Source organism: Cryptomeria japonica, chromosome 2 (genome assembly GCF_030272615.1).
Source record: "Cryptomeria japonica chromosome 2, Sugi_1.0, whole genome shotgun sequence".
Taxonomy (NCBI): domain Eukaryota; kingdom Viridiplantae; phylum Streptophyta; class Pinopsida; order Cupressales; family Cupressaceae; genus Cryptomeria; species Cryptomeria japonica.
In genome coordinates this window covers 280,783,963-280,809,000 of record NC_081406.1, presented here as the reverse complement: position 1 = coordinate 280,809,000, position 25,038 = coordinate 280,783,963, and the positions used below count along the sequence as shown (strand labels likewise).

General features: G+C 36.8%; 1 protein-coding gene across 6 annotated transcripts in view; it reads right to left on the bottom strand.

The window, feature by feature from the left end:
• The window catches only part of LOC131030498 (uncharacterized), a 227,606-nt gene that overhangs the window by 130,209 nt on the left and 72,359 nt on the right, over positions 1 to 25,038 (bottom strand). For 4 of the 6 annotated variants that reach the window (XR_009102912.2, XM_057961350.2, XM_057961349.2 and 1 more), the window contains exons 5-6: positions 13,467 to 13,591; positions 13,250 to 13,390 (exon numbers count right to left, since the gene is read on the bottom strand). Coding sequence is in view for 5 of the 6 variants with exons in the window: in XM_057961350.2 (XP_057817333.2) it covers positions 13,250 to 13,390; positions 13,467 to 13,591 (266 nt within the window). In the remaining variant the exon portion in view is untranslated. The remainder of the gene's footprint in view (positions 1 to 13,249; positions 13,391 to 13,466; positions 13,592 to 25,038) is intronic. The other 2 variants (XM_057961347.2, XM_057961348.2) reach the window with 2 other exon arrangements.

Here is a 25,038-nt window from a genome sequence, read left to right as displayed (position 1 = left end):
CAGTTAGGACTCTCCAATATATCTGAGCCAAGTCCTCGACGAACTTACTTGCTACGGTGAAAATGTCCTCAGCCCATTTCTTAGTGCCTTGGACAACTTTCTCTTTTCAAGTTTATCAACTGATTCCTTCGGAAGAGTTGTGGGAGGAACAAAGGTCTATTCTTCCTACCTGAATGGATACATTAAGCATTGCACATGCCCACATAGAGCTTTGTTCTCACTTTTCACTTTCTTATATTTTTGTTCCATCTCCTTCATTCGTTCCTTCAGTGCCTCAGAAGAATCATCAAAATCCTCTATCACTTGTTCCTTAGTGGCACGTCCCAAATCAATTGTTGTTACATCATAATCCTCTGGGACTATTTCACTTCTGGCATTGTCAGCCCTTGGCATTGCCACATGAAGAGTCCTAGATCCAAATTCATTCCTAGTGACCTTAAAAAATTTCTTTGCCGCCTTCTTTTCCACTGCTTGTTTATCCGAAGTAGAAATTCTTTAATTTCAAGTGTAGGATCAATTTCTTCCTCTGGATCCTTCCTCATTCTTTCTTTCAACCAATCTGGAGCAGCCGACAGCTGATCATGTGTTTCTAACTGCTCTTGTTCCTAAGTTACTTCCTCAAGGAGTCTTAAGTCTTCGATTGATGTTACTCTGAAGCAATCCTGGATATGTTGTTCTATATCCGAAGGAAGTTCTTGTTCCTCATTTCTATGCTGAGCAGGCCTTTCGGAAGCATTGACACTAAGTATATCCTCTACCTATGTAGTGTCTTGGCCCTCTTCCTATGACTGGTTTCTCCCATTCAGACCTGCTACTTCCTTTGTGAAGATGCCAATTTCTTGCACACTTGATGAGTTACCAGGCGACTACACCTCTTCTAACCTTTGCTTCTATTGTGGCTCCTCTCTTTGGACTTCCTGCCTTTTCTTCAGTTGTGAATCCCGAGCAATGCTTTTCTCTTTTCCTCATTCACTCTTTCCCTGTGGAATTAATTCTTCTCTGCCTTGAGCTCCTAATGACCCTTCAATGGCTCCATCCTATGATTCCAAGTCTCCCATCAAATTATAAGGCAGATGGGCATTCTTTGCCTTCAGCTTGCTAATGTAACGCTCAACCCAAAGTCTTGTAAATTTTGTAACTGGACGGCTTAGGATATCCAGATCAACAATTTCTGGCTCTAACCAATTAGGTACTTGGATTCGCTTATCCTTTACCTTCTCATAATCAAGGTGAGCATTGTTCACATCTTCTTCTACCAAATCTGGCACTTGGATGATTTCATATATCCTTATCATCCTCAGAGGCAACCTAGAAAACATTCTTTTCTTGACCTTGTAATCATCCTTGGTGTTAGCCTAGTAATCCTCCAGTTGTATCTTGCATAGTTGAACTACTCACCAAGGCCTAAAAAAAACTCGGGAAAAACTCGGCTAGTACTCAGCAACTTAAAAAATTGCTTAAATTTAACTAGAAATGAAATTTTTTTGCAAAATTTAGTGAGGAGATGCATCCAATGAGTCAATAAATGAGAACACAAAAGAAACAAGGTGAGTCTAGATATATTTGATTGATTTAAATGCAAATTGGGTACAAAATGGCATCCTCTTATGGAATGTCGGTGGCTGATAGACTGAAACAATATGAAATAGCAAATTGTTTTTCTAAAACTAAAAGTAAATACTACATCAAAACATTTTACATCTTCCTCTTCTTAGCTCTAGTGAAAAATAGGGGAGAGATAGAACTAGAGGGGTCTGGTCCTAGGAGTCCGATGTGCCTCCTCCACCTCGCCAAAATGAGTTTGAGCATAGCATCCCTTGCAGGGGTCTGAGGGTGAGAGAGAGAGGTAGAGAGATAGGTCTAGATCTTGGGGGAGAGAGGAGAGAGTGATATAAAGAGTGGTAGAGAGAGGAGATGGAGGAAGAGTCATAGGAAGATAGATAGGTCTAGAATTTCGGGCAAATAAAGTGAGTGAGGTAGAGAGAGCAAGAGAATGCTAATAGGAGCCTATTGATTACTGAAATTTGATTGTCTGAAAATTAAAAGATCTTCTAAAACCTAGAATTTGCATTATAACTCCTACAGATCTGAAACCACTCTTAAACATCTTGCCAATATATACATGAAATATAACTTAAAGTATAAGAAAGGAAAAAGACATATTGAAATGTGACTTATGCTGATAGGAACCTACTGGTTACTGAAATTTGACTAAGTCTGAAAATTTAAAAGATCTTCTAAAACCTAGAACTTGCATTATAACTCCTAAAAATTTGAAACCACTCTCAAACATCCTGCCAATAGCTACATGAAATATAACTTAAAGTATAAGAAAAATGTTATATTTCATGTATAATATTCTAATGAAGAGAATGAGAGTGACTTGAAAAAAAAAATGCATGAGCTCATGTAGAAGGACTAGGAATGCATCAAATTCTTCAATTGTTTGTCCAGCTTGTTGCTAATTATCCTTGCCCAATCCACCATCTTTCTTGCATCCATTACTTCCTCAATGAAGTAAAACATACATGGCTAAAAGATAAATGCCTGTGGACATCCCATGATCTGACCCATCATCAGCAGGAAATCATTGTACTCTTGCTTAAAGTCCATGTTGGTGAGTTGCTTGGACATTTTGGAATGATGAGGCTTTGGCATTTGCATCCATTTTATGTTGATGATACCAAGGCATCCATCTATTATGAAGTCATAAAGCATGGCCGCCCTTTCCTTTCTCTTGAACACCATCGATTGAAACGTAGGGATTCCAAAGGCCTCAGCAATTGCCTCAGCTGTGAGATTTGCCAAGAGTTTGCCATCCAAAACCACAATTGTTCCTCTCAGAGTTGTAGTGGTTTGCACATTCGATGATCAACTCCAGGCACTAGATGGCAAGAGGGAAACCGGTTGCCATCACAATTCCACTTCTAACTATCTTCTTGGCTACAACTGATGGAGGATGTCCATCATGACCAAATGCTCTTTTCCTGAATTCTTCCAACTTGAACGTCCCCAAGTTGGTGTCACTAACTTCCCTCCACTTCCAAATGATATTTGACTCGGGGAGGAATCCTTTTTGTTCATTTTTTATCTACGTCTGCTTGGAAATGCTCACCACCTTGCTTGACTCTACCATTTAATTTCCTGCAAAATAAAATAACTAACATTAAATTCATGCTAAGGAAATCTTAAAATCCACCAAGGGAAGAATTCCACATTACATATTTCTGACTTGGAATAAATAAAGACCTTCGAAGATTAGAATTCCTAGATCAAGAAAAACCACACCTTAGCTATTTCACTCTCCTTGCTCTTGCTTTAATTCTCCAAAATGTGTTGTCAAGAATGAAATCTTATGCCTCATTTAAATAGGAAATTCGCCCACCAAGTTGCCAAGTTGGCACTCGGATAAATTTAGCAACTGCAATAATTCTCTCCCAAACACATTTCATATTTCCATTGTCAAGGGGAGATGACTTGTCGTTTTGGTGGACCCCACTCTTCATACTTGGGCTAAACAATAGGAACTTCCATTATGTCTTGAGTTACCCCCCATTAATGAAGAATATTCAATTTCAAACTTGCTCTTCATGTTTCCTTCTATACTAGGTGCATTCTAGATAGGAAGGAGGACTTTTTGAATGTTTGGCGCCGATTCCATTCTAGGTGGATGATTCTTCTCTAGCTACGGTGCATATGAGATAACCTGAAGGATTTTCAAATACTTAGTAACATTTCATCCTTCCCATGCTTGCAAACTACCCAAGCGCACTTGGAGGGGGAAGGAGGATTTTTTCCAATGCCTTAGTCAAATCCTTGAGTCTCCATAATTGAGGAATGCTTGAGCACACATCAAGCCTGCAAAAGGATTTTCATTACACAGCCACTCCCTCTTAGCTAGGGAGGAATCCTTCTTAACCTTTAATAAGTTACATCACTTCATTGTGATGATTGTCCACAATGGCTACATCCATATGTGGAAAGGAAAGCTATCACCTCACTGTGATATCAAGCATTATGGCTTATCCACGGATATCACCTCACGTGATATCCACCATAGTTATCTCCTCATGTAATATCCACCATTATGGCTTATCCATAGATATCACCTCACATGATATCCACCATTATGGCATATCCATAGATATCACCTCACAAGATATCAACCATTATTGTGAGATCGCCACCTCACAATGATGGTAAGATGCACAAGTGTTCATCATTGTGAGATCGTCACCTCCCATTGATATTCACCATGGATCATCCAGAGGGTAAACACACTAGTACGGGAGAAATCACCACGGACTCTCTCACGTGGTATTGTCCTGGCGTCACACACATGACATCCACCATGAATCATATCAGAGGGTGGAGATAAGGGCTTTCACCTTAAGTCTCCCTCAAAGAGAAATGCATTAATCAAGAGTTTACACTTTAAACATCTTTTGAAAAGAAGAATACATTAGTATAACATATAACTAAATCAATGATGCTTAGACTCAATCTCAGATAGGGATTCATTCTCCATCATACCAAGCTTACCTCAAAAATACACAAAATTTATTCTGAAGAGAGGCTTGGTGAGAATGTCTATCATCTGCTCATCAGTGCTAATGTATCTCAACTGAATAGCATTCCTTTGCCCCATATCTCTAATATAGTGATATTGGATTTCCACATGCTTTGTCCTATTATGAAATATCGGGTTTGTAATGTCCCTACTAGTTAGGGATCATTGTCCTACAAAACAAATTGTTAGAATGCAACAAAGATATATATATATAACTAATCTAATTTGCAATTAAACTTCAATTACTTAACTAAACTAGTCTCAATTCTTATAAAAAGGATACGCGTGCAATACTGGGACATGTCCTTAGGTGGCTGTGAAGCTCGCCTTCTTGGAACCCATCTTGGTTCCAAGCCATACCAAGAAATCGAAAGATAATTCGATTCCTGAAGCTTGCCTTCTTGGAACCCATCTTGATTCCAAGCCATACCTGGAAATCGAAGGATAATTCGATTCCTGTCTTGGATGTAACATCTTACATCCAAGCCTACCAAGGAAGATCATCATATATGATCAATTCCTTGCCTTGGATGATGCATCTCATCATCCAAGTCTACCAGAGAGGACCGGCCAGATCCGTCTCTTCTTGGATGAACCCTTGTCACGCAAGCCATAACATATATGCATATAGATACTCAGTATATACTGCCTACCAGGGATTATCATAATCCCTCCATTAGGCTAAGGGAATTTCCTCCCTATAGCCTCCATCATATAGTCACATTATTCATATTACATTCTACAATTCATTTATCATTTTTTACTCCATAATCTACATTTACATATTCCTAATTTAACATGTATTTGGTAACATATATTCAGAAATGTTCATTAACATGTATTTGGTAACATATATTCAGAAATGTTCATTAACATATATTCAAAATATTCATTAACATATATTCAGAATTATTCATTAACATATATTAAAAATATTCATTACTATATATTCAAAACTTTTTTTTTTTTTTTTTGATTGGTAATTGGCCGAAGCCTGAATAGCTTTTGACTGGAGCTATGAACCAGTGGGGACACAGTAGGGGGCCCCATCCCCATTACATATCTTTGAATTATTATTATTATTATTATGTTTCGATTAGATTGACCCCAAGACCTTCCTATCCTATGGAAGGCCAAGAGTCACAACTTAGAGTTTCATTAGATTGACCCCAAGACCTTCCCCATCCTATGGAAGGCCAAGAGTCACAGCTTAGAATTCCACTTCAGATGTCCCTAATGGGAATTGAACTTGGGTCTCCACAGTGAGAACCCAATGTTTTAGCTAGTTAAGCTCAACCCCTTGGACTATATTCAAAACTATTCATTAACATATTAAAATTATTCATTACTATATATGCAGAACTATTCATTAACATATATTAAAATTATTCATTACTATATGTGTGTGTGTGTGGCACACACGTCCACACACATATATACTCTGTGACCCGTAAACACCACTTACCTGTCACAGTCCGCAGCCACAGTGCAGTTCGTAGCCCACAGTGTTGCTTCCTATCCTCCCGTCTGCTTTCCCTTTTCCCCGTATTACTTATGTCGTGCCCCCTTACTAGCCATGCGTTTGTTCTATTATATACCCGTGGAGGGGGATGGTTGTGTCCCTCCACGAGGTCCCTTCCGGGGAAGGGGTGTGACGGTGGTCACAGCCCAGGCTGCGACTCCCGTCCCACCACTTCCTGCGGGGGGGAGGGGGGGTACCCGTGGTGTAACTTATTAACCACATTTCATGTAACAATTAAATATGTTCATTTAATAATTCATATTTCCATCTTTTAATATATTTGAATAAATTAATATTTTCTAATAGTTTATTTCATGTGTTAATTTTATTTAATATATTAATATTATTTAATAATTCATTTCTTCTTTTAATATATTGACATTATTTAATATATTAACATCATTTTAATAATTGACTTTATCACATTTCAAGAATAAATATTAATATATTTTAATTAAATAATTTATTTAATAAATAAATAGATTTCAAATAATCATTCGTTGTTAATCATTATATTAAGTAATATTTGCCTCATTTAGGATATGTATAACGATAAAGGAGGGGACATGACAGTCCATCCTTCCCGAAATTGCTTGTCCTCAAGAAACTAACAATTTTCTCGAACTAAATCATCTCCCAATAAAAAACACAAGGTATACATATGTAAAGGTATGAAACACGCATGTAGTTTATGCACAATACCTGTATTCATCATATACAGAAATACACATGGATATGAGTACATTCACAGTGTGCAAAATATGTAATACACATGGATACAATTAAGGCGTGCAGCACACATGTGAAATACATATAGTATATAAAGTATGGAGTATACACTTGAATCTGCTTAAGTAACATGGAGTTCAAATAGGCATTCACTTAGGTCAAGAAGTGAATGTATATAGAACATATAAATACACTTAAGCATGGAATATATATTCAAAAACACGTATGAATCATATATGGAAGTATAGGTGAATCATTCACAAGAATTCATTCAAGGCATGAAGTATGTACATACGACATGTAGGGCTTGAAGCAGTACACAAATAAACATAAGGTACCACATATGTATAAGAAAAGGCAATCATGGCGTGATCATGCTACAGACACATCAGTCATTAGGCACACATAAAGACAGAAGGCATACATGCTGGAAGTGTATCGGATATGACGCAAACACATGAATATACGTAGTATATAAGCAAGGAGTCTCTGTTGTATGCTTAGCCTCATAGATTGCACGAGTCTCCTCTTCCTCATTCTCCTCTATCTTACAAGATGGTAGATTTATTGTGCCAAGGGCGCATGACACAGTCTACATGCGGCTCCCTCAAGGTTCGCTACCTGTCTTGGGACATTTTCGCCATGTGACCGATTTATTCTGCCTTTCCCCCACACACTCCCTATCTTTGCAAGCATTAGAGAAAGGTGAAGAATCAAAACACTGAAATCATTAGGTTAAGAATTCAATTTAATACGACACTATTGTAATTACCTTGTCAATTATTTACTTAGGGCAAGAAGCTTTCAAATGCATACACATGTAGTATGAAGTATACATGTGAAGCACATAAATACAAGTAAGGTACTCAGTGCAAACACATGCATTCATGCCAATAGACTTTAAAGCAGGAAACATGTACATCAGTACGTAGAACACGAAGCATATGAAACCTTTATGACATGAGCTATACACCTATGAATACCCACTAGGTAAGGAACATACATGCAGAATAAATTTGGTGTTTCTCATTTGGAAAGTACACACATATTAAAGAGTAATGTTGTAATTTTGTCCCACAGGATGGCAGGATTATGCTCTGATACCACTGTAATGTCCCTACTAGTTAGGGATCACTGTCCTACAAAACAGACTGTTAGAATGCAACAAAGATATATATATAACTAATCTAATTTGCAATTAAACTTCAATTACTTAATTAAACTAGTCTCAATTCTTATAAAAAGGATACGAGTGCAGTACTGGGACATGTCCTTAGGCGGCTGTGAAGCTCGCCTTCTTGGAACCCATCTTGGTTCCAAGCCATACCAGGAAATCAAAGGATAATTCAAATCCTGTCTTGGATGCAACATCTTACATCCAAGCCTACCAAGAAAGATCATCATATATGATCAATTCCTTGCCTTGGATGATGCATCTCATCATCCAAGTCTACCAGAGAGGACCGACCAGATCCGTCTCTTCTTGGATGAACCCTTGTCACCCAAGCCATAACATATATGCATATAGATACTCAATATATACTACCTACCAAGGATTATCACAATCCCTCCATTAGGCTAAGGGAATTTCCTCCCTATAGCCTCCATCATATAGTCACATTATTCATATTATATTTTACAATTCATTTATCATTTTTTACTCCATAATCTACATTTATATATTCCTAATTTAACATGTATTTGGCAATATATATTCAGAAATGTTCATTAACATATATTCAAAATATTCATTAACATATATTCAGTATTATTCATTAACATATATTAAAAATATTCATTACTATATATTCAAAACTATTCATTAACATATATTAAAATTATTCATTACTATATATGCAAAACTATTCATTAACATATATTAAAATTATTCATTACTATATATGTGTGTGTGTGGCACACACGTCCACACACATATATACTCTGTGACCCGTAAGCACCACTTACCTGTCACAGTCCGCAGCCGCAATGCAGTTCGTAGCCCGCAGTGTTGCTTCCTATCCTCCCGTCTACCTTCCCTTTTTCCCATATTACTTCTGTCGTGCCCCCCTTACTAGCCATGCGTTTGTTCTGTTATATACCCGTGGAGGGGGATGGTTGTGTCCCTCCACGGGGTCCCTTCCGGGGAAGGGGTGTGACAGTGGTCGCAGCCCAGGCTGCGTCTCCCGTCCCACCACTTCCCGCAAGGGGGAGGGGGGGGGTACCCATGGTGTAACTTATTAACCACATTTCATGTAACAATTAAATATGTTCATTTAATAATTCATGTTTCCATCTTTTAATATATTTGAATATATTAATATTTTCTAATAGTTTATTTCATGTGTTAATTTTATTTAATATATTAACATTATTTAATAATTCATTTCTTCTTTTAATATATTAACATTATTTAATATATTAACATCATTTTAATAATTGACTTTATCACATTTCAAGAATAAATATTAATATATTTTAATTAAATAATTTATTTAATAAATAAATAGGTTTCAAATAATCATTCGTTGTCAATCATTAAGTAATATTTGCCTCATTTAGGATATGTATAACGATCAAGGAGGGGACATGACAGGGTTGGAGTCTACATCACACTTGGCAAGTCCCAAGCTCACCAAGTATCCATCTATTCAGGAATATCACAATGTAGGAGTCAGCACAAAGGCCCTCAAGCCTACATACATGGGACTCCATCCCATGAATCATAGTCCTCTAACTGATCACTAGAGAAACCATCTCGACATGGTCCACTCCCTCTTAACCAATATGACCAAGATCCTTGGATGTCAACCGAAGCACATCCTCTTAGCTGCTCCCTCTGAAGCTGAAATGCCAGGCTCCCTCTGACTATTGATTTTTCCTCTTCGAAGAGACATCTCCAGCCACCAACTCAATTTCATGGCAGCAGCTATCAAGTTCTTCCTTCCTTGAATGCAATCTCTTATGCTTCTTGGTCAATCCTGAAAGAATTTTAGAGAGAGATTACAAATAGTTCATAGAACTAATCTATCCTGAAGGGAAATACCAATGCTAGAAGCATACATGACTCTCTAATGTAATTGCATGAACATTATTCAACCATGAAATACTTATCTCTGTATTGATTCTGATGCAAAGAGGAAGCATCTGATGCCTTATAAAATCATCTCAACCAAATGAAATGAAGTTGCCTTCAAAACAAATCGCTGCCAACTAGGATCTTAACGCAGGGAAATCATATTCACACTTCTTCATCTTTTAATGAAGTCACTGTTGTTTGCTTGATTTATTAATCACTCCACATACAGAATCGTTGTTGATATATCAACTTGGATGCTTTTATCTTTAATTATATATGTCTTGGAACATACCCAAAAGGATGTTATCTTCGATATGTCAGCCTGTCATAGCTCTCGATAGTTTTGTTAATAGCTGTATAACATTCTTTAATCAAGAAATTTATTTATGGTCACCGCTTTACTAAATAGCTTTCCGACGATACTCTATCCATGTGATGTCTGAAGACGATATTCTTTACCTCCTTTTTTTTTTAAATTTTTTATTCATGGTTTGAATAATAATATCAAATCGAAACCTTTTGTCTTATTAATCGACTTATATGGTTAATACGTGGTCTTCTGAAGATTGCCGGCCACCATATAAATTACATGGTCTTCAACTCCATGAAGCACGATGTGATGTCCCCTATAAAATTTCCCTTCTGATAGGTTGATGGATTGATAAATTGCAGAAGATTGTTTCAGAATAGTCCAATTATGAAACTGATTTATTACAGAAAATAAGATCTGGGATCAAATAAATATTATGTGCAAAATGAATATAAATGTGTATGTAATGTCTTATATCTCTTGGTCAGCGAATCATTGTCTCAGAAATATATATTCAGTTACGTGGAATATGCCCAAGCTGCAGTATTTGTAAGCACACTGTGATCTTGCATACACACTTAGGTTATCTACGGTTCGTGAGTCTATGTGCTTGCACCTGAGTTCTGAGAATTACTCTTTCTTCCTTGATATCGAATTCTCCAACTTCTTTTTTTTTTTTTTTTTTCTGTAATCCTCCTCCATGAATGGGTTCCCACTTTATTATATATCTTCTACGATGGGGAGGGGTGCCTTTAAAAGATATGTCTCCATAATGCATGTCTCTTCATGATAAACTAGTCTGTTTTCATAATCGCTGCTTAGTATTACTATTCCAAACCGCTGTTAAGATAATTGTTTAGATAGTTCGAACTTGAATGAACATTGATTATCGATGATTAATCATAGCTCTTGATAATTGTTTATATGACACATTTACTTTGTTAACTATTCGGTGGATTTCCTAAGTCTTCAATCGATGCTAAGTAGCGATAATTCCCGTGGAATGGCTGGCTGTGGTTTACAGTCTTGTCAGCGATATGACTTTCCTTGATAGCACACATAACCTTGGCACCCATTGGATTTATGGATATTAATATTCTCCCTCTGAGTGGATTATAGGAATATGACTGTAGGATCGACTATTCAGTTGAATATTGTCTTCCGCCCTGAATGGGGATATGACCAGCAGCTGATCTGAGATGTGTCACTTCACAATGTTCTCAAATCTATCATTATGTTGCTTAGAAGTATGCGGAGTAATAATATTTCAATTTGCACAGAAGTACGGGCTTCTCCTGATATAAGATTGTTTTCCTCATGCCATCAATATCTTTGTTCCACTAAGGCAACTTAAAGAATCCTCTGTCTCAATCCGAAAACCCTCCATCCATTTCTCTTTGATATCGCTGTTTTTTTGCTGTCCTTATGTCTTGAATGGGGACATGACACACAATTTCATAGATCTAGCTGCTGCCACCATGCAATCTGTCACCTTCTTCAGTGTCGTGAGAAACAGTAATGGTTTTAGTCGCTTCTCTTAATATTCCTTTGACTGTGATTTCATGCCATTGACTACATAAATGTATTTTGAATTGCTTCTTAGTAATAATCAATTCGTATTTGAACCCTTCTTGTCACTAAAGAGCAGTCAAAGGAAAGAATCTGCTCTAATACCATGTTATTTTTCTGGTATGCTCAATTAACCATGGGCAATAACTCTTATTGCCCTCCCAACCATAGACGATATATTCGTCTCCCCGGAGCACTCTAATTTATATTGATCTGTTTATTTTGTTATATCGTTATATCCTTATTTGAATGAGATCACACACATATCTCATTATGTATATGTGAGAGATGTCTATACACCAAGGGTCGCCACTCTTCCAAGTGGCACCAATTATTACATTATTATAATATAATAATTATTGTATTATCATATAATATAATAATGATACATTATAATTATAATTTAATTATATTATCACATCATAATATAATTATATTATCTCATAATAATAATATAAATATAATCACAACCTTTGTGATATCAAAGTCGGCCTGTGGATTCCGACCACAACTACAATAAAATCAACAAAAATTTGATCACCTGCTTGCTCATTTGCTTTCCGGATTTAGAACTAAATGTTCAGGATCTTTCTGCAATCAATGCTTCGCCTGTTGCCAAGGATAGGCCTTCTAAAAATAGACTTACTAAAAATAGTAAATTCTTCCAAACACAAAATTAGGGCAAACGGGGACTCGATGAAACTTACTAAAATAGACACTGCTAAAAATAGTAAGTTTGTCCAAACTCAAAATGAGGCGAATTGGGGCCACAGTGAAACTTACTAAAAATATTAAGTTTTTGAAAAATGCTTAAATTTCACTAGTAGACCCTTTGAAGGATTCTCTTTTCTACACTTAGCCAAAATTTCACTATGCTTAAGGTCACTAACTTCTTTTCTAAATCTGAGGGATATAAACCCTAAAAAATAGGCAATGATTGCTTCTAGACTTAGCCAAAATTTACCAAAACACTTGGGGACTTAAGGGAATTGAGGAAATTGCCACCAAACTACCTAGAAGCTCACAACCAAAAGACCAAGTGGACAAAAATTTAGTGGGTCCCCATTTGGAATGGGGTGATGTGTGATTAGGTCACAACAAGTATCTATCCTCAATCCAAAACCAAATAACTGCAACAGCCAAATTGGACATAAATGTCAGACTCACATATGGCATCTAACTCTACAAAATTACAAAACAAAAGATCCACAAAAGTAAGAGATATAGTTTAGAGGCAAGACAATGTTTCTCAAAGAAGAAAAGGCCCCACAATTTCCCAAGAAATTACATATTCATATAGCATCCTTAAAGCATAAAATGTTATCCCTTCGGCTCCAATAAAATCTTTTCTATCTAAACTCTGTTAATTTGCTAAATGTTCATCAAACACAGCTTCCATGTTCCAACATTAGGATAAAACACACAATTATAGAACGCAGTGATAGCTAACGCACATTGTTATGCCAGCGTTACCTTGTGAAGGTTATTTCCTGTGACCAGAAGATCTGTAACAGTAAAACCATTTTCAGCTTGAGTCTGATGAGGTAGATAGTTCTCACTTTGAGTTCCAATATAGTCACTATGAATTCTTCCAAAAGAAAATGCATGTAACTTCTGCAAGAAAAAGAAATCTGATATGAAAACCAGATGTCACAAACCATAATATTGATGAACTTTTACAGAACAGTACCTCTAATGATAACACAGCTTTTGCCTCTTGTTCAGAAGGCTGCAACTGGAAAGAAGTCCACACATTTAACTCTTGCTTGGATGGTAGAGAGCTACAAATCATTGAATGCCTCTGTCCAAAGTCTACTGTTAAGAGATTAAACTATGGTTAAACAAAAATAAAATAATAAGCATTTAAAGAAACCATTTTACATTTAAACCTATCAAATCCATATCTATGATAAAAAAATGATTATTTATAGCATTTTGCACCAAGTATTCTAAGGAACGTTTTCTGAAAATGGCATACACCACAAATTCCTTCACAATAAGCATACGCATCATATTCCTGGAGAGTTTCACTTCTGACAGAAGCCTACTTGCACATAGAAACATGTTTCCCAATTCTAAATGTTCAATTTTTATGGACTACTGAAAATCACTGAGAACAAGAAGAGACAGGAGCAGTAGTTCTACAAATGGGCAAACCACCCATGTATAGTTTGACTGGGCCTAATGATGAAGGCACATGCACTCCATTGACAAGGCACTGCTTCAAATGTGGAGGTTGACAGGGTTGTATATCCCCTTAAACAATAAATACGATTATTGGATTTCCAAAGGGGGTCTCATGCAACAAATTGATGTCTTGGTTATTGATGACCTAAAAAACTACCTTTAACTTTTTTACATAAAGAACAAAAATCTCAAATGAGTCAAACCCCTAGCTTCCATGTGTTTTCATTTTTAAGTCATTGAATACCAACAGCATCAAAAAATTATACAAAAATGACTCATAGCTGGTAGCTGGATATGAATAGAGCAGTGTTCCAAAGGGACGCATTCTTGTCCCCAATGGTTTTTCGAGGACAGCAGGATGGCAAGGGACAAAGAGACAACAGGGGATGTCCATTGGTCATCCCCAAGGAGATTTGAAATATGGGAATGTTTTGGAAATGCCTCTAAAATCAACAATCAAATTATAAATTTAATTTTTATTAATAAAATGAAAATCAGCAAGTTGTTATAACAATTTTTACCTCACATTGGACCACCAATCATCATTAATAACTTTTGTTTAATACTTTTTTCCTTCCGCAATGTTTGCAATAGACCATCTACTCCACTCTAAATTAACCATCATCAACTATAGAGCCTCCTGGACCTCAAGCATCCTCTCTAACAAAATAAAATAATAGGCATAACTTGTCTCCACAAGTTTGAGGAATTCCTTCTTTGAAAATGTCCTAAAGAGAGCAAGTGAGGTGTAATAGTCGCAAATAAACATTTGAATATCTCTAACTTCTATCACCGCCCACTGCACCCAATCTATCTTCCCTATGTCTTTGAATACGTTGTTCAACACATAAACACAACAAGGGGTCCAAAAGATGTGCTTGTAAGCACCCTCCACTATCATGCCAACTAATTTGCATACATGTGTCGAAGCAATGACCACCTACACAACATTGGAGGCCCCAACCTCCTCCATGGCATCTCTCGAAATATGAAATTGGAATTCTACATCCTTGCACTTCCCAAAACAATGAATAGCTCTAAGAAAATATGAGCCAGCTGAACGTGTGACTATGATGTTGATAAGTACGCAAATGCAGACAAGGGGAATTATAAAAAAGCATATTACCACGGAAAAAGAGTCCTCACCGAATTTATTTATTGTGCAGAATTTGCAGCATACAAACCCTTGCACAATGCCCTCCATTCAACCACATCATACAACCCTTTTCACCTCTAGCAACAATACAACATTTATCTCCAACCATACTGCCTTAGCACATTTTCAAGGTACAACTTCCATTTCAATCAAGTGTATGGCCTTCAAAAGCATTTCATAGAGCGTGGCAAAGCTTGAAAATTATCATTGTATAGTTTCTTGGTTTTCTATTTCCCACCATACAGCTTCCTAATTCTATTGTACGACCCTCTATTCTCAACGCACGACATCATATTCTCCACATACAGCGTCCTCTAAGTGTGTTCACTGTATGGTGGCTTGTGCTTTCCTACACCATATGGTTTGGAAAATCATTTTGCTTCAAGGTAAAGCCTCAGTCTATTTCCATTTGTATAGTATGGCTAGTGCAAGTCCTCATCGTACGGCCTTTGCAAACCTTTTGAGTACACAGTTTCCTATGCACAACATACAGCCTGCATATTCTACCATATGGCCTAGGACAAATTAGAATTGCATCATACAGTTGTCCCTCTCCAACATACGACTGCCTCCTTGGGATAGACTGCATTCTTGGCAACTCAATTTGACAAATTTATTTCATACAGTACGACCTCCACTTTGGAAATTTTACACAGAGTCTTTTGTATGGCAGTTCCTAGCATTCTTGGATATTCTAGCGGCCTACACTTCATAGTACAACCTGGCAATTTGCATAGCAGCTACTTCATCGTTCAACAACATCATCCTACAATTCTTTATCAGACGGTTATCACAACCGTTTTTGTATATTTAAAGTTCATTATACGTTCCCAACACTATATTTTCTACAAGTAATTTTTTTAGTCATGGATGTCTGCAATAGTAAGGGGAAGAGAACAACACACCAGTACAGGCCCCACATTGCATCAACAAAGGCAAGTAAAGGAAAAGATGACAGAACCTCTATTGATACAATGTCTTGGGAAAATTTAACTTGAAATGAATACAAGATATTGTGCAAAAATAACCCCTACACTCACATTTTGAAAATAGCTCTACAACATGCGAAGGTGGACAAAGCTATGCAACTCACTTTTTTCAATTCTAAGGAGTTTGAGCCATACTTAATAGCTATGCTCGCTAACTACACCAACCAAGTGCACAAATCCATAGATGACTACAAGGGATGCAAGGTGACAATAACATTTTGGCAAGGAGATTTTACAAGGGTTTGGTATACCTTCCACAGGAGTATCAATAGGCAAGCCAACTGGTAAAATCACCCCTCAACACAAGGAGGCATCCATTAGAAGACTTTGAAGGACAGACTTAACACAACAGGAATCGAATACCATATGGAGTGCAAGCAATCTGAGGTTAAAGAAGAGTTTCTTGGCAACTACAAAATGGCAAGTATTCTAGACCTAGTGAAATGCAAGCTCAATAGTGCCAGTCAAGCATCAGACGTAGCCATATGGATGATAAATTTCATAATTGGGCTAGGTATTGGCAAAGTGTATAACTAGGGATGCCTATTGTTAGAAAAGATGCGAGACTTTTTATCACAGACACATAAGGTTGTTGGTTGAAAATTTTGTACACCCGGAAGGATGTGCAAAATTGTGGTTTCAGCCACAGTGTGTGAGTATAAAACTCTCCTAATTTAGGGAAAGCTCCCCCTCTAGTACTATTAACACTAATCTAATTTGGGTGGGATAACATCTTATTCTCTTTCTTTCGAACAGATGATATTCTTTCTCTTATTTTAAAAAAGAAGTTACAGCAACAACAGTAAATACAGAAATGAAACTTTTTGTAGGATTTTTAGAACGTAAAGGGAAGCAAAGTTTCCATGAAAGCACAAAAACTTTCGTCACTTCCCTAGGATGGGAAAATAGAAATGAAAGCACAAAGTCTTCAGCACCCCTGCTATCCCATCAACCTTCTCAAAATAATAAGTGTACAACACACAGCAGCTCAAAGTTTGTCTATATGATGCACTTCACCTTACATGCACAAGTCTTAAAAATAAAAGCAGCACAAAGTCTACAAGTTATCTCCTTACTTGAGCTTTCTACACTAGCTTCAAACATGATAAGCAGCTCAAAGTCTACAAGACCAAGTCTGAAAACCAAACCTATAACTCTAAATACAATTAGCAGCTCAAAGTCTGCAAGATTGAATTTAAATCCCTCTTGAATAATTAAACAAAAATCACAATCAATTCCAAAAAATGTCGTCACATAACAACTTGAATTGGCACAAAGTCTCAAGACAACTTGCCTCTTTTATTGAAAGCAATTTGATTTACATCTAAGCTCAAAGTCTTAGAGTGCACATCCAAACTGGCAGAATTTTGTTGCATTGCCAAAAGATATCCATTACAAAGGGAACCCTCGAGTATTTATAGGAGAGGAGCCTTGAGAAAAAGGTGGAAGGATCCCAGCTAACTTGAGAAATTCTCTCAACCACCATGACTTATTCCAACTACAGTCCTAATTTAACTCAACTTATAGTTGCTTTACATGTAATTACATTTTACAAAAATGCAAGTAAAAGTGACACTTCAATTACAAAACTTGTTTTTACATGTAACTTGTCAAAACAAAATTACAAATGCATAATTGAAACTATTCTATGTGTCTGAAGACACGACCCTAACTACATCATCCTTTGTCTGTGATGATCTTCGTGCTTTTTCAGGATTTAGAACTTGAAGTATTCAGGAATAGTGAAGACATCTCGAACCAAAACGAAAATTTGCATCCTTAAAGATCTTTGTGTCCTTGGCCAACAAACTTCAACCTTATCACAGGCTTGGGTTAGTACCATTTCTTCAGGAAGAAAATTCTTCTCTTCGTTGTGTTCTTTTTCCATGCTTGATTCACTTTGTCACTAGATGACTTCATGAGGATTATTGACCCTTGGGCTGCCCCATGAATTACTGTTGTATCTCTTCTTTTGTTCACTGATGAAGAACCCATAACACCTTATTCAAGATGAAATTGTTATAAAACAATGCCCATGCCTTGATTTGTTGGTTTGATAGATCGTGTGTGCAAACAAGACTGACAAGGGAAGGGATAAATTGATGCAAAAAAGGGCTCATAAGTGAATTTTGGGTTTTAAGGACTGCATTACGTGTACAAAAACAAGAGCATTGACTTGCAATTGTGGAGAATGGACATGCTATTTCAAATGTATAATGAAAAAATACAAGTTTGCACTTGTAATTGGTTCCTAGAGACTCATTTTCAAGTGTTTTTGAGTGCATTTTGAACCAATTTCGGGTTTTGGAAGGCTGACTGCAAGTGCAAGTATAGGGAAAAACTTTTACACAGCCACTTGTAATCGGGTCTTGAAGATCTGACTGCAAGTGTTCTTTATTTGCAATGAGGGAACATTTAAAACTTGCTTATGAATGAAAGAAACTTGCAGCCACCTTGTGGAGATCCGACCATGGAGGGAAGGGTTTTAAAATCAAACTCAAATCTGCAAAAACGTGGCAATGGTAGAGCAAAAATGGGGAATTCAATAAAGTTGCAAACATTGCCAAGTGTTCTTCATGCCAAAAATCTCTCCAATCGAGGTACATATGAGCAAGAGCAAGTTAAAAATCCACAAAAACACTTGCAAAACTAATTTTGGGTTTGGGGAGACTCATTACAAGTTTAAAATAACTTGTAATTCCTCATTGCAAGCATTTTGGGTTTTTCATGACCCATTACAAGTTGAAAATGTCTTGTAATGCTTTACTTGAAGCAAATCAGGTTATTTTTTATTCATTACAAGTTGCTTTTTGAAAATAACTTGTAATGGGAGCTTTTAAAATTACTTTACAAGTTTGAAAAAATGACTTAAAGGCCAATTTTGGGTTTTGAAGGACACTTTACAAGTTACTTTTTTACTTAAGGCAATTTCGGGTTTTTTGGAGACAAATACAAGTTGAAAGACTTGTAATTTCAATTACTTGCAATCACCTCAAAAAGACCCCCACTTGACTTGTAACTTGACATTTTAAACAATGAACCCACTCATAATCGGGTCTCAGAAGCATTTACTTGTAATGAGTTTACTTGCAATGACATCTAAAAGTTCCCCAACTTGCAATGACTACTCTAAAACCCGAAATTGCACAGAAAATGGCCAAAACGAAGGCCAAAAGTAACCAAAATCTTCTCAGAAATGGAAGATAAACTCGTGATTGATTTACTGTCAAAAAATGTAGACTTTTCACCTTGAAAAGCGTGCCTTAGAGCCTTAAAATCTTGTAATTTTGTATTAAAACCTCCTACTTGCAGTGACTGCTCTGAAACCCAAAATTGAAGAAAAACCCAACTTTAAGACAATGAAAATTGACAAAAACAAAGGTGAAGGACTTGGATTCATCAATATTTCTAGGTGATGTAAAAAGGCCTTGGAAAACATGTCTAGAGCCTTAAAATCTCAAATTTCAGGCAAAAATTTGTGGGGTCGTCCCAATTTGTGCAAGTTCAAAAATTAGGAGAACAAAGGCATTCTACATGATGCAACACACCATTACATTATTCTTAGACGCCCTGCATCGACAGGTTTCTACCAATAAGTGGCGAAAATTCCAACCAATATCTCAAATTGACCCTTCTTGGCCTACAGCATTCTACTAGATGACATTGGACATGCAAGCACTAGCACCAAGAGATGAAACAGTGCAACCGCTAAGAAAAAAGAAACGAAAACAGGTGGTGTCTAGCAATGGCGGAGATGGCATAGAAGATTATGAGCCAATAGAATTGTCATCGTCTACATCAATAACGACACCCACAAAGAAGGCATGCCTAGCTGCCAATGCTCAATCTTTGCCTAAGGATGAAATTGAGGAGGCAATACCATTGCCTCAACAACATTAACAGTGCCAATTGCCAATTGTTGTAGTGCCAGTTGCCACATCGCCAAGTACCACACAACCAGTAGCACTGCCAACCATGTCGATACCGCTAGCCACACAGCCAGCACAACCAGCCATATTGCTAACTACTAAGGCTAGGTTGCCCAAAGATACTACATTACCAAGCGATACTACCCTAGAGCAAGATAAGATTGATCAATGGTTGGACCAGCTCAAGGTCTTGATGGAGGCTCCAACCTTCCCTTCATCTTCAGGGCTCTTGGTCGCAGGATTTTACCAACAAGAGGAGTCAGTCATGGTTGTCGAGAGTGCCCCACCGAAGACTATGCCATAGCTACCATTGGCAAATCCTATAAAGCCACCACTTGTAGCTCCTACACAGCAACCATCAGCAATTCCTACACAACCACCATCCACAACCGAATAGTTGCCCATGATTGATTCATCGAAGGAGTCTATGAGAATGATCTTAAGGTATCTTCATTGAGATTAGCAAACTAAATGAGGATGATCTAATCGGTACAATGCAGAGGTACCCACGGGATCTTAAATCCATGGTCGTTGTGATGCAAGAGGTGGGGGATATCTCCCAAAAACTAGACATTGGACACACTCCCTAGGTATCTAGTGAAGCACAACGCATATTGGTGTTTATGCAGATAGTGCAAAGGAGAATTTGTGAGGTGCTTCACTACTAGGGGATGGCAAGGAGTAGAGACCCCAAAGAAGATGGCAGCCTAGCACCCTGCCAAGCCAATGGCTAGATGGAGTCATGGTTGAGTGCTTATGGTCTTATTTAGTATGGAGACTTGTTTTAGGGACCTCTTCCTTCGGTTGAAGAGCCAAATTGTTTCAATTGAGGAAACTGCCCAACACCAAGATGAGGCCCTTAGGATGGTTTACACTATTCATGTAGAGATGGCAAATATGATTCAAAAGTTTCAGAACAGTTGGCATAGCAAACACAACTTACAGAGACATATCGAGAGAAGGCAATAGCGAAAGAGGAAAAAATGGCAAAGAAGGAGACAAAGCTAGCTGCGAGGGAGGAGGTGGACTAGACAAAGTACCATTTAATGGAGGCTGCCCACATAGTAAAGGTAGTGCAGGAACGGGAGTTGGCGGAAGCTCAGCATTTAAAGCTATGTACTGAGGACGTTCACCAACTACAACAAATGCAATCACCCAGATCCACTCCTACCTCATCTATTCATCTAGGGACATCCTCAACCAACATCAGCCTACCTATATATTTCATATTGTACATGTAGTCGAGGATTGCTCATATGATATCTTATGCACATCGCATATCTAATAAATGATGATAAAGCTATATCTTTCTTAATATGTCTACAATAAATTTATATTATTTTGTTCTATAATTTTGTACTTCCATTTACTCTGTAAACCTATCAAGTACAATATGCAAGTAAACGGCATCAATACCATCTTAGCATATCAACGAAATATGTAATATAAAATAATATAATATAGGAACATATCAAACTTTCAAGCATACATACTGAATATTTTAGAATTTTTGTATTATCTATTTTTTTTTATCTAGTACTTTGTAATCAGCTCAAATGCCCTTGAATTGGCAATTTTGTGCTATTTTGCCTCATTCTTAAATTGCATATCTTAAAAGTTTGATATGAAGATCTATTCTACATTCTTCTTTAACATGGACATGATGTATTATTGTTGTGTTTCTTTTTCTAGATAAGCTTGTTGATCAATAACCTTTTGTAGCATGCCATCCTATGTACATTGCCACTCATAATATCACTTGTCAAGATGTTCTTTTCCATAGTCTCATGCCAATGCTACCATTTGTTATAACATTCCGATTCATCCCATAAATGCATAACACCCATGTATTATGGCCATCATGATGGTATGTACATATACGTTACTGCTAACGAGTCATGAAACTCCATTACAATACTCATATCTACTCTACTAAATGTATATGCATAGACTGTCAATCACCAAATTTTCTTCTTTTCCCCTTGAAAAAGAAACTAGTGCCAATTGTTTCAGCCGACTTCCCAACTCCACTACTTCCATGGACTATAACAACATAGCCTAATAAATATGCTCAAACTACTACTAATTACAATGCATAGGGTGCTTTGGGTGACGTTGATAAGGAATATCTATTACCTAAGCATGATTCCCTCCAATCAATTTACAAGGCTAAACACTTTGTGCTTTCTCTTGACTTTGTTTAGACTTATTACAGACTTGGGCTGCAATTTTCATAGTTTTCTTGGGAGCATCAACAAACATGCTCTAAGGCCCAAGATGTCAACAACCAATGTCAAGCCCATCATCTCAAAATCAATCCATCATCAATCTATCATATTATCTACAATAGAGCGCAGGCATGATAGATATATAGTATTTTTACTGCAAGATAGTATGCAAACCCATCACCATAGCATAAGACTATATATAATAAAGTATGCACATCTATGTTCCATGTGGACATGCCCCCAACCCTCAAACCCCCATCCTTGTCCCTCTGCCCAGTAGTGTTTGGGGGATGGTGAGATGGCAAGGAACATCCCCAAGGAATTTTGAAAGTTAGAAACATTACAATAACCCCTATGATTCATAGAAACATCTAGGGGAAATTTTGCTATCCCCAAGGTGGCCATGGATGTTTAAGACGTCTTGAGGATAGTTTGACATCTCCACGTCAAATTGATAGCTTAAAATGTTTAAAAATAATCCAACATCTAGCAAAAATATATTGGTTTTTAAAGGAAAATGAGGGTCCTAAAAACCCTCCCACGCCCTTTATTTGACCTAAAGCATCACAATGACATTCTCTGTAAAAAAAATTGTTGGCCTTGTTGCTATTGGAGGGGATTTGAGGGCCAAAGATGTGTCCCTATGGAATCTATACTTGAGTTACTAAAGAAGCCATTAAAGTGGACTAATACCTTGTTTTCTCAACTAGGGACATTCCTAGCTGCCATTATTCATTTATTATGGTGGGTTCCATTGTTCACTTTCAAACAGCTTGTGCTTATCACTCCAAGGCTTAAGTAGGTGGTTCTAAGGCAACCCTAGCAATAATTGAAAACTCTCCTTCATTAATTTACACTTAGCCTCTAAGTAAAGAACCTCGTTGCTCTTCATCCAACACACTTATCAAGCTTTATATGATTTCTTTATTCAAGTTTGTTGGTCATCCATCATTGCAAATACAATGATATTCTTCATTCACATCGATAGAGACCTCATAAGGCTCGCCAATGGATCACAATTCAATTTCATTGGTTTAGACATTTGGCATTGCCATTAAGGTATTTTAATTTACAGATTATAATTCAAATTTCAGTCTTAGCTAATCTTGTTCATACAGAACACTTAGCTTATTAGGGAGAGTTTATAATTATTTTTTAAATGTATTTCAATTTGTTGTACTTGTCACACAATAACTTAAAATCTCCACAATTCAACAACACTAGAAACCTTTGAAACATATTTGACCTAGAAAAATGAGCACTAGCAGCAGTGATGACAATGTAAATGAGATTGGTAGTGAAGTAAACAAAATGGATGTTGAAGGTATGTTGGAGGTTCTCCTTTTGAAAATCCAAACACAAGTTTTATTGGATATCCACAAGACCTTTTTGCATGCCCTTCATCCTCTTCAAATATTTACAAAAGGCCCTTTCAACCCCAAAAAACCTGTCATATCTCACCTAGAATATTTTATAAATTCTTGCAAAGATCATCAATAATCATGCAACTATAATGAACCTATCCAAATATTCAAACAAACTTGCCAATTTTTCCAACTTTAGATCACAGATATTTCATCAGACAATTGGTAATCAATCAATATTTCTGAATTTCATAATTAAGAACAGCTAAAACTTATTCACATATATATTGACATTTTAACAAATTATTGGCAATATTGATATAACAATCATGGAACGGATAATTCTGATACTAAATCTAATATTAAAGATTGTTCTACATGCTGATAAATACTGAAATTTGCTTTTACAAACCAGAATAGATCTGTACCTTAGATCAATGCTTGTTCCAACTGGTACAGCTTGCAAGGAATGTTAGGTGGCTGGGATATAAACTTGTACAGCTCCAATGTGATCCAACAGAGCTGTATACTGCTGTTAAATATACAGATATAATGTATGAAGACTGTTGAACTGATATACATGGGTATTTGTGCTAGTTAACTTCCAATTTGCACACTTCCTCACTTCTTTTTGGACTTGTTGTGACCTAACTCACACATTGCCCCATCGCAGATGGGGACCCTGTTTTTGCTTTTTAGGGTTTTGTCCTAGCTCTGCAGTTTCATAAGTCCATTTTCTGAGAGAGTTTTTGAGTTAGAGTTTTGAGATCATCCCGAGCCAAGTTGATAAATCATGCTCAGAATAATGTATGAGTGTTGTCAAAGTACTTAGAAGGTCTAAAGGACAAGGATCGCAATTGCTTTGGGTCATTTCTGACAACTTGCTATTTTTAGAAATTTATGTGTTTTTTGTTTTTTTCTGCATTTTTGAAAGTGGCATATGAGTTTTGTTCCTTAGGTCATTTCATCTATGTCCATGTTCTCGAAATTTGAAAATCTTGTCTCTAGGTATAAAAAGCAGGGCTTCGAAATTTTTGTTTTTTTTTCTGAGATTGGGGTTTTGTTCTTTAGATCATATCAGTCTTGCCCAAGTCTTCAGATTCGAAAAATTTTGCCTCTGAGTATAAAAAGCAAGGGTTTTCTTTTTTTTTGCTTTTTTTCGAGATTAGGGTTTTGATCTCTATGCCAAATTATTACTACCCATGTTCTCAGAATTTGAAAATTTGGTCTTTAAGGCTAAAAAAGCAAAATGCAAACCCTAATTAGGGTTTGTTCCAGATGAACTATTGATCAAGTATGAAGGTAGCAGTGGGAGATGGCACACTGAAAATTTCGCCTAAGTTGAAGAAGTGGAATGGCAGATAATCAGTCAAGTTCGCCAAGGCATAAAGAAGTTGTCCAAACAAATT